Genomic DNA, 11,793 nt, shown 5'->3' with positions numbered 1-11,793 from the left:
TACTTTAGTTTTATACTTCACTAAAACCAAACCAACATTTCAACCAAGTCCCAATGTCTGAAACACTAACACACACACAATTGCATTATTTACTACCTATTATAACCACTACCTATTAGGACCACATCTCATTCTTTACAATAAAGCCATACCAGTACAATAAACACAAAGAAACTAGAAACTACTTTTAAATCCAATAGCACGTTCCAACAACAATATGAAAGTTTCTTCATCTGTAAGTGAACATAAAAACTCACTAAATTATGCACTACAAGCCGACAACATTCACAAACCCATTTTGAACCCTTAATTTGAAACCCACAATCAAAATCTTATGAACAACGACTAGAAACCCAACGACAACCATGACAATGGAGACCAAATAAACCCCCATATATTTATAAACCCCTTGTCATCCTTTACTTTCTCAAACTTGTTTATTAAAACCCCTAAAACTAGAAACCACATAACCATCAAAAATAGGAGATGAACAAGTTTGAATCAGTGAATGAGATTTATCATAACCAAACGAAAACTCACTATAATCTGGGATGTAATCGGTGTTGCTAAACTTTTTCCGAGGAATCCATACATCTGGTTCGTGCCCAGCCATGCCAACCACCAATAGAGCTTTTTGAGATTAGAATTAGGGTTTTGATCGAGTTATATATTAGGACGAATGGAGACTGGGAGAGTGTATTTAAGTCTGAGGGTATAAGTGTAATTCAAAACTCTTGCCCATGCACGCTTGTCAAACCGTTAGCCACATAAGCTAGATAACGGTCAAAAGTGACGAAATAGTCAAAACTGTCGTTGAAAGAGAGTTAAAGGACATTTCAATTAAATTTGAAAGTCGAAGGATAAAATTGTTTTTCAAAGTAAAATATTAGGTGTCACAAGTATTTAATCCAAAAAAAAATTATCAAAAGGATAAGATAGTAATAAAACTCAACAGAAATTGAAACCCACATATATTTCTCCTCCTCTCATTCACGTACTCCAGAATTCAAGTTTCAGTTGAGACTTCCCATCACAAAAAACAAAAGATCATCTACATTTGGGAGACTACTCGAGCCAACGAAAAAGTTCACCAATCTAGGAACCGGAACCATCAGACATCGGCGTCGGTCTTTTAATGTTGTTGTTGCGTGATGATTCATGCTACAACTGATGTCCAAGGATAAACAAATTGAGAAGATCAAATACTAAAGCGGTAGAGTAGAAACCAATTATTTGTTCTTCAAATTTTTTTTAAAAAATATGCGATGGGTTCAATATTATCTGTGATTTTCAATTTGTTGCAAACTCTTAATGTTGATACAAATTCTTGCTGATATTGGAATGTATTTGTTTTATTCTCTTATTAATTGGGGATCTCTTTCACTTTCTCCCTCCCAAAAACCCATATACTATTAATTCTGTCTAGAGTATCAAGTAATGAATTGTGGTGACTGGTGAGTATATAAAACTTTAGAACCGGTAGAGATCAAGTGCTAGCATATCAACATATGCATGTATGATTATCAGTTTCTCGCAGAGCCATCCCTCCCAAGTTTATGTTAGCGTGAGTCATAAAATATAATTTATGGGTATATATTATGTAGTTAGTACTTACCTATTAGGTATATGGTAGTACATAATATGTAGGGTTGTAGTACAATGTAAACTCTATATGTAGCCTTTAATGTGAGATGAATAGATATCCGAAAATTCATTCTCCAAATCGTGTCATATTTGATTTGGTATTAGAACAAAAATCCGAAAGAACTTTGTTTTTTTATTTTCGCTGCAATTTATTTATGGAATTGAACCCCATTGGTAGGGTTTTGTTTCCTCTCAGTTTTGTCAAAACGTCAACGTCGTCATCTTCGTATTTGTTCTTTGAAGTTTGCTTTGGGCACCGTTTGTTTTGGGCACCCAAGATCGTCCCAATTCTGCAGTCACAGTTTCTTTATCTTCACCAGCGTCTACTGTCCATCACCCTTGTTCTTGGCCACATTTGTAATCATAGTCCAGACCCGGTTTTTGGCATCACGCATATCAGCGTCTCCTCTGGTCCGACTTCTCCCTCAGAGATCACCATCTTGTTCAGTCTGAATCAAGGCTGCCAACCCAGATCAATCTGACCGGTTATGCCAGATCGTGAGTGGCTTGTTAGTCGTCATTCTGTCCAACCGGTCCTGCCTCTAGATCGCTGACACTCTTTTTCCAAATGGGCGCTATCGTATTCTCAAGATTCGCCGACCGGTTTCAGTGCTTCGACCCGGATTCACTCTGGCCCGTTTTTGTGTGTGACCCGTTTTTAGTCAAACCCATCAGGCCCAATTCCTCTTGGCCCAGTCTGTTTTCCACTGTTAGTAACAGTACACCGGCTATTGAGGTACACCCGCTGATTTGATCAGTACACCTGATTCTAAAAAATCTATAAAAAAATGTCACGTGTGTATGTTAGCAAATTAGATTCTCATGTTTCAGAATGAGAGGTTGAAGTTGAGTTATGTAACTTCGGAATTATTAGAAGAATATGGGTTGCAAGGAGACCATCGGGTTATGCTTTTATTGATTTTGTCCATATTAGAGATGCATATAATGCTATTTGTGAGTTAGATGGCTGGAAAGTTGAGTTCTCACACGACTCTCGACATGTTGTGGGACAATTCTGCACTAATGGTAATATCTCTGCGACTACAAAACCTCCAGCATGTGGTAAGATTAGTATGACTTTAAAAGTTTCAAACTTTGTTGGTTATGATACTTGGATTATTGATTCTGGTGCCTCTGATCATTTGACTTATGATAAATCTTACTTTATTTCTAAGTTGTCTGCTCCACCAGTGTCATATGTCACTAATGCTAATAGTGAGTCTTTTCCTGTGCTAGGGAGAGGGTCAGTTCGTATCACCCCTATTTTAAAACTCCATAATGTTCTATAGGTCCCTGACTTATCACATCACTTATTATTTGTTCCCTAGTTGAATACTGAGTCTCGATGTTCTGTAACCTTTTTTCTCATGCATGTGATTTTTCAGGATCTTCTCATCAAGGAGATACTCAATCCGGGGAATTTGAGGGGCAGATTGTTTCACTTGGATCAGACATATGCAGGAGCAGCTAAGCCACGAGCACAACCATGCATTGCCTTAACTACAAGTTCTATTCAGATAAGTGAAATTTGGTTGTGGCATCGCCAATTGGGTCATTCATCTTTCCATGTTATGAAAAAAAGCATGTCTTCCATGTTTATTGGTGTGGATGAGTCTTCTTTGCGTTGTGAAACTTGTGTCCTTACTAAGAGTCATCATTCTACCTATTCTTCGAACTTTTCTAAGAGTCATACCCATTTTGAATTAATTCATTCTGTTGTTTTGAGACATTCCAAAGAGCCTACAGTCACGGGTATGCGGTATTATGTAGCGTTTATTGATGATTGCACTAGGTCGTCGTGGGTTGTTCTTCTTCAAACCAGAGATGAGGTTTTTTCTGCTTTTCAAACTTTTCACACTCATGGCCAAACACAGTATAATAGTACCATCAGGATTCTTCATTCTGATAATGAGGGGGGGAGTATGTCAGTCATGTTTTTCAACAGTTTTGAAAGATCATGGGATTGTTCACCAAACCACATGTCCACGAATACCAGAGCAAAATGAGGTGTCCGAAAGGGAAAACCGTAATCTCCTGAATATGACTCGTTTTATTCTTTTTAGTGCTCATATGCCTAAGTATCTGTGGGGTGATGCTGTAGCAGATTCAACTTATCTTATCAATCCTCTTCCATCTAGTTTCATTCAGGGAAAAGTTTATCTTCAAGTTATTGTATCTCATGTATCCATTTCTTCATTTCACAATATACATGCCCGTGTGGCTTTTGTTCATGTCCCTAAAAACCAGAGAAAGTTGAAGTTGGACCTCAGACGATCAAGTGTGTGTTTATTGGATATGGAAGAAATCAGAAAGGATACATGTGTTATCATCCATCCACACCAGAAAGTACTATGTCACTATGAATGTTACTTTCTTTGAGAACATGAGTTATTTTACCTCTTCTGATCCAGCCCTTCAGGGGGAGAATTCATTTTTTAAAGAGCTATATTATGGTGAAAGGGAAAAATCAGAAAGAGTCATTGTTGGAGATACTTTGACTCCAGTAGTAGAAATTCATTCTGAGGTGGAAACTTCAGATAATCAAGTACCAACAGTGGTAGAAACTCATTTTGAGGTGGAAACTTCAGATAATCAAATACCAGCAGTGGCAGAAGCTCTACCAGATGTAGAAGCATCAGACACCTAGGTTATAGAAGGAGAACCAATAGTTAAGAGAACAACCCCCTCCCGCCATCACTCATACCCCCGACCAACAACTTGTGCAGAAGATCACTCATTTAAGGTATATCCATACACTGGTACTAGTAGTGAGTCCGATAGTAGGCAATATGTGTTACCAAACAGGTCTACTAGAGGTCAAACCCCCAAAAGATATGAACCTAGTTTACAGGCAAAATTAAAATATTCAGTAGCCAACTATGTCCACTAAGAGATTATCAAAGTCATATGAATCTTTTGTGAATCAAATAGCTACTGTATCAGTACCTAACAAAGTGTAGGATTCATTGGGAGATCCAAAATGGAGGAAAACAATGGATGCATTGCATAAAAATGAAACTTGGAAACTTGTGCCTTCACCACATGGCAAGAATGATATATGGTGTGTTGGGGGTTCACTGTGAAGCATAATGCAGATGGATCAATAAGTAGGTATAAAACACGTTTTATTGCGAAGAAGTTTACTCAGACATATGATATTGATTATGATGAGACTTTTGCTCCTGTTGCAAAGATAAACACTATCCGAGTTCTCATTTCATTTGCTGCTAGTTTGAATTGGTCACTCCGATAGTTTGATGTAAATAATTCTTTTCTTCATGGAGAGTTAGCTGAAGTGGTGTATATGAGTCTCCCTCCAGGGTACGTAACTACTTCTCCTGATGATTTTGTGTGCAAATTGAGAAAGTCATTGTATGGTTTCAAACAATTACCTTGTGTCTGGTTTGGGAGGTTCTCACAGTTTATGCGGAAGAGTGGTTACAAACAGAGTAATTCAGATCATACCAGGTTTCTTAAGCACCAGCAAGGGAAGGTAGTAAATTTGATTATATATGTTGATGATATGGTCATTACTGGCAATGATACTGTAAAGATGGATTGGTTGCAAGGACAGTTGTCTTCTGAGTTTGAGATAAATGACTTAGGTGATCTCAAGTATTTCTTTAGGGATTGAGGTAGCAAGAGGGAGAGACGAGATCTACTTGTGCCAGAGGAAGTACATATTTGATTTGTTGATATAAACATGTATGTTAGATTGCACACCTATCGCACCCCATATTGAGCAAAATCATCGTCTAGTAGAGTATCCAGATCAGACACCAACTGATCAAGCTCGCTATCAGAGATTAGTTGAGCGCTTGATTTATTTGACCCATACTAGACCATATATTGCTTATGCAGTGAATGTAGTGAGTCAGTTCATGCAAAATCCAAGTGAGAGTCACATAGATGTTGTTGTGAGAATTTTGAGGTACTTGAAGTCAGCTCGAGGGAGATGAGTAATGTTCTCTAAACACAACAACATTCTTTAGGTTAGTGGCTTTACAGATGTAGACTGAGCTGGAAATATTAAAGACAGGAGATCAACATCAGGTTACTTTACCTTTGTGGGAGGTAATTTGGTCACATGGAAGAGTAAGAAGCAGAAAGTTGTGGCCAGATTGAATGATGAGGCTGGATATAGCTCATGGAGTGTGTAAATTATTGTGGCTGAGAAATCTACTACGTGATTTGGGTGTTAAGTTGAAAAGTGATATACAATTGTATTGTGACAACAAAGCAACAATTGATATATCACAAAATCCAATACAACATGATCGTACTAAACACATGGAGGTGGATCATTACTTCATAAAAGAGAAGTTAGATGCAAATATTGTTAGCTTCCTTTTTGTCCCTATTGAAGAGCAGCTTGCAAATATACTCACTAAATGAGTTTCTAAGAAAACATTTTATGACTCACTTAGTAAGTTGGACATGGTTGATGTGTATGCGCTAACTTAAGGGAGAGTGTCAGCGTGAGTCATATAATGTAATTTAGGAGTGTATATCATGTACTTAGTACTTACCAATTCTGTATTTAGTAGTACATAGTACGTAGAGTGGTAGTACAATGTATACTCTATATGTAGCCTCCAATGTGAGATAAATAGATATCAAAAAATTCATTCTCCAAATCGTGTCATATTTGACTGTTTCAACCTATAAGTTCTTTAGTTACTTTTTCCTTTGGCTAATCCAACCCTATTAGCGTCTTAAGTTGAGCCAGTTCATGCCATGCGTTCTTCTCCATTCTGTTTTTCATGTAGTCCACACTCTACCAGCGTGTGTCTTTAAAGTTTAAACAAAGGGTTTAGAAGGGTATGTTTTTTCAACTAATGTGTCGTAGACACTCAACTTTAGAGGGGTACATTTTTCAACTTATGTGAAATAGGGTTTTGAGGGATAAAAAAAAAGATAATTAAGATAATGAACTCCCGCATGCGGACCATTTCACGCGCATAGTATGGTATTTGATAATACTCTCAAGTAAGGATTTTATTATAACTTCATGAAATGCTATACATCATATAATAATGTATAGAATTTTCTAATGAATAAATTTGTTTTGTGCAAATATAATCATCACATGCAATTGTTTAGTCACTTTAGTGTCTCAAGTTACTAGCTCAACACTATATAAAAACATATTAGTGTCTAAAATGTATGCAATGAGTTATATATAACGACCCCAAATTTCGGGCTTAAAAACTCAAAATTTCAAGTCCTTAAACACCAAATAATCTCAATGAAATCGAAATCATTTAAAATGTCACAGTGGATCATTACTGAGTTCTCAATACAACTCAGACAAACCAATTATTACAACCCAATATATAATCCATACATAAAAATGGAATTGTAATAATCCTCCCAATCTCTCACAAAACTCATAAATAAATCCTCACAAATTCTCACACACAAATCCACTCTAGAAATCTCACCACAAGCAGGGTAACGAACAACTTCGAGTCTCCGGAGTCGTCTCTCAATCTCCACTAATCAACACCTGCGGAAGTATCCCCTACACCATTGAATTGGTGCACCGGGATTGTAAACACAAACCCGGTAAGCTTTACAGCTCGTATGAGTAAAATGAAATTATAACTCGCATATCAATATATACGAAAAATCTAGAAATCAAACAAATATAAATGCACTCATGAGTCAATGGACGGCCCATTTGGTTGTCCCCAAAGAAATATGAAATGAACGCTCATGAGAAATTAATTAACCCTTCTGGTTACCCAAATGCATTTATAATACGGGTACCAAGAACGCTGGTACACATCTGTTACCCCTCTCGTAATACACCGCCGATATTGGGCAACCACCCGCTACCCAATATCAAAACAATATGAGTACTCATGAGCAGATAACCACCCATTACCTCACATGCAGTACTCCGGCAGACAGACTAGAGCTCTAACTGTATCGTAACTTTCGCCCGGCCAAAGGCTAGGTTCCGACTTGCCAAACACGTACAATAATCTCACATCATATTGTACCAAAAATCAAGTCCGAAGACAAATCACATTTTAACAATCTCAATGTTAAAATCACGTACAATAATCTCACATCATATTGTACAAATCAAAATCACATGCTCGATAAAATCTTGTCATCAAAATGACATCATCACAATAAAATCATAACAGTATATTATATAGCAAACTATATATATGTATTTATTTACCATTTATACAATATATATATAATCCACTATATCATATACATGTCATAATTTATAAACACGTCCGAAGATAAAACGTTTAACAAACTCCATATTAAAATCACATGCTCGTCATCGAAATGACCTATTTCAGATGAATTCATAATAGTATATAATATAGCAAACTATATATATATGTACTTATTACCATTTATACAATATATATGTAATCCACTATATCGTATACATGTCGTATTTCAATATTTAAATCTCTTACAAAAATCTTGAAATCACCGCAAGGGTAGATTCTTAAATATGTGAGATTTTACTCACCTTAACAATTCGCGCGTAATTCCACAATTTCCGAAGATAATTCATTTCCTTGATTTATCGATCACCTTGAAAAGATAAGAAAAGAATTTAGAAACGTTTCGTAAACCTTTAAATGCCGTAATAGTAATAATTTGTTACTGTTCAGCAATTTCTGGTTTTACGAATTATTGTTCATTGAGTACTATTCACTATGTACTATTCATGTATTTTTGTACAAATACTTATCCATTACGTATTCCTGTACGAGTACATACTATCTACGTATTTTTGTACGTATAAATACTATTCAAATATACATTATGTCTCAGTAAATATTAATTACTGATTTACCTTTCTGAATTTACTTTTTACATTTTCTGAATGTAATTTAAATTTACATTTACCATACGTAAATAAAATTTACTTTTACTGTATGTAATTACTTTGTACATTTACCGCACGTAAAAATAAATTACAAAATTACCCTTCGGAAACACTGTTTCACGCGCCGCCGCAAGTGGCGGCGCGTGGGGTACACGCGCCACCTCCGGCAGGCCGCGCGTGGGGCCCACGCGCCGACACCCCCAACGGCGCGTATCTCGCCACCACCGCCCCATTTCTCTTCCTTTCTCCTCCCTCTTCTCCTCCACGGCCTCACGCCGTCCCTAGACGCTCACACGCGCCGCCTAAGGCGGCAGTACCTCTCCACCATCTCCAACCTCCGATCTCCACCAAAACATCACAAATCCACACAAGAATTCAACAACATCATCACAACAACCAACCTAGGCTATCCTCACCTCGATTTGAGCTCGAAAACCACCGGAGACGAGCTTAGATGCGGCGGAGAGAAATGCAGCAACTTGGTGACGTTCGAGCGGCTTCACGACGGCGGGGCACGGGCTGGCGATCTGGAGGGTGGCTGCGGATGTCCTTGCGACGACGTCGAGCCAGGCGGTGCACGTCACGGCGGCCCAGAGGCGGCGGATCGAAGAGAGAATTTTTCGGAGGAAGAAAGAAGAATTTCGTGGAGAGAGAGAGTTGAGGGAGGCGGGTGAGAGGTGAGAGAGTGTGGTTTCCAGAAATGGAAACCCTAATCACAAAAATGCCATTTATATACTCGTTTCCAAAATCGGAAACTAACTTCCGACATTAATAACTTTCACGTCCGACATCCGATTCGAACGCTTGACGCGTCCACGAATTCGTACCGACGAGCTCTACAACTTTTGTGAAGGAAGTTTTTGCAACCGAGCGACGGAATAAAAGTCGATATATAAATTGCGGAAACGTAACGTTTTTCTAAATAAACATTCCGAGAACGTTTCCGTTTCTCGTTTCATAACGTCACAAGCGATCACATTCATTCTAATTAAAATTTAAAATTTTTTAGAATTCAAATCAAACTAAATATTGTTTTGAAAATTAGAGTTATTACATTATATTTTATGGATTCTGTCCCCCGAATATAACCGCATTCCGTGTAGAAAAAATAAGAAAAATAAATAGGAAGCTCATGCGTGAGCGCGGGCATTTCGCAGCGCACCATAGTGCGTGCTGAAATGCTAGTGTTAATTAAAGAAATAATGGTGCGCAACTCGTGTTAATTAAACTTATTACAACAGGCCCATACATGTGTATTTCACTGCCAATCACATGATCTTCGCCACAGCGCCATTAATTATCCTGATATTTTTTTGTGATTCATCCGAATGTCTCGCCATTAATTAGAGATATCGCGAAATTACCATAATCGGAGGAGGATCTCTACCCTTTGGGATTTGTTATCCTTGTTCAAACATGCGATATATCATTCAGCTTTGGATTCTCTTATCCACTGTTTTTTTATTTATCTCTGCCCTTGTACGTAAAGAAGCATAAATCTTACAGATTTTTAGTGATAAGAAACTGGAAATTCAGTGACATGATTACTAAAGAACCAAATCAAAAAGCACACTGAAAACAGAAGACAAATTAAAAGTCACGTACACAGAAAAGGGCGTAAGGAAATATAATAGATCGACAGCACAATGGCATTCACTACTTATTCAACGATTGCTTCCAGGCTCCCACCCTTGAGAAACTCGATAACATAACTCCCATGAGGAAGTGGGAAGATTTTTGTTCCCACAAAACCTACGGATTTGGCTAGAGCATCAAATTCAGCTGTTGTTCGCTCCTTACCACCGGGACACAAGGCCATCATGGCTATATCAATGTACAGTATGCGCTTCAAGTCTCGGTTATTTTCATCAACTAGTTCAGGCATTACATAATGCTCAACAGCTATTACCTTCCCATAATCTGGTATTGCCTCCCAGCAGTTTCTCAATATCTTCTTACAGTTTTCATCATCCCAATTATGAAGTATCAACTACAAATTGACATAAACATTGCAACGTTAATTAGTTCCAGGTAGTACGTTGCATATATCAAACAATGGTCGATCTAAAACAATACATGCATGATCAATTTTTCACGAACAAGAAAGGTCAAAGAAAACGAACCATCAACATGACTGACTCTGTCTTTGGTATTGATTCAAGCATATCTCCGCTTACATGTTCCACGCCTATATAAAGAATAGACGTAATGAATGGTTGATCAGCATATGAGATATGGCTAAATGAAATTTAGTACGTATAGATGCATATGTAATTACGTACCTATATATGTAGATATATATATACTGACCTTGCAAGTTAGGAGCTTGCGATATAACACTCGGCAAATTGAAGTTGATTCCCCGGATATGAGGATATTGGGACACTATCTTGGCAATCACAGTTCCATCACCACCTCCTACATCCATCAGCTCCTTGACCTCTTCGAAACCTTTGTAAACCTCAAACACCTTATCATCAAAATATAGGTAAGAATTTACCCCCATTACCTTGTCGAACAATTGGCACAGCTCAGGTCTGTCAGACATGTATTCATACATGGTCTCCCCATGCGCTTTGAGAAAGGGAGAACTCTCCGGTTCGAGAACCGTGTACTTGAGCATTGAGTAGCTGTTCAAAACGAGCATTTCAGAGCCCCACAAAACCATCGGAACAAAAGAAACTCCATCTTCATTCGGCACTAGGCAGAGCGCTTCCTCTGTTAGTCCATAACTTGTTTCTTGCTTGGTCTTATCGATAGGGTTTGGTTTTAGAGATGTGGATAAGAGAGAGTGAACACTTAGAAGTTTGAGCATTCGCTCTAAATTCTCACCTGCTAAAGTTGGATTTGTGTTGGGTATTTGTGAAACAATTTCTTTTGATGTAAGATGAGCTCCACGACCTGATTTGGCAATGATGTTAAACACATTGAGCTCTATTGCTGCTCTCAGAGTCATTTGAATGGTGATAGAATTTGCCAAACCCCAAGCTGAAGTATGATTTGCTAAACTTCCATGGCTTTTCATGTTGTTTTTCTTGAAAAGGTTGTTCTAGGATTTTGGCTAGGTAAAGCTTGTTTTAGCTTTTGATGCAGGAGTTCAGTTCCTAACCTTATATAGGCCGGACCACCATATGTTGTGAACTGATTTTCTTGATTAGATGCGACCCTCGTGGAGAGGCAATTTATCAAGATTTAAGAATTGTCCAACCTCCTCAATCTGACTTTCTCTAGTTAAGTTTCTAAATTAAAAGCCGGCTGTCTTGCAGAATAAGATAATAAAG

The 11,793-nt window shown here is 37.8% G+C and overlaps 1 protein-coding gene across 1 annotated transcript; it reads right to left on the bottom strand.

The window, feature by feature from the left end:
• Window positions 1-10,172: 10,172 nt before the first annotated feature.
• LOC126786871 ((S)-scoulerine 9-O-methyltransferase-like) lies at window positions 10,173-11,537 on the bottom strand. The gene is made up of 3 exons (XM_050512836.1): window positions 10,823-11,537; window positions 10,636-10,700; window positions 10,173-10,502 (listed from the first exon to the last, which is right to left on the bottom strand). The coding sequence occupies exons 1-3, from the start codon at window positions 11,535-11,537 to the stop codon at window positions 10,173-10,175; spliced, it is 1,110 nt and encodes a 369-aa protein (XP_050368793.1).
• Between the last annotated feature and the right edge of the window lie 256 nt (window positions 11,538-11,793).

Source organism: Argentina anserina, chromosome 3 (genome assembly GCF_933775445.1).
Source record: "Argentina anserina chromosome 3, drPotAnse1.1, whole genome shotgun sequence".
NCBI classification, from domain to species: Eukaryota; Viridiplantae; Streptophyta; class Magnoliopsida; order Rosales; family Rosaceae; genus Argentina; species Argentina anserina.
The sequence above is the reverse complement of the archived record's forward strand: the minus strand, read 5'-3'. Positions and strand labels throughout refer to the sequence as shown.

Bases quoted from the DNA above. Each gene is read 5' to 3' on its own strand.
- LOC126786871 (XM_050512836.1), bottom strand. From the start codon at position 11,537: ATGAAAAGCCATGGAAGTTTAGCAAATCATACTTCAGCTTGGGGTTTG. The intron at 10,701-10,822 runs GTCAGTATATAT...TTCTTTATATAG, and splicing joins GCAAGCTCCTAACTTGCAAG to GCGTGGAACATGTAAGCGGA. The intron at 10,503-10,635 runs GTTCGTTTTCTT...GTCAATTTGTAG, and splicing joins CAGAGTCAGTCATGTTGATG to TTGATACTTCATAATTGGGA.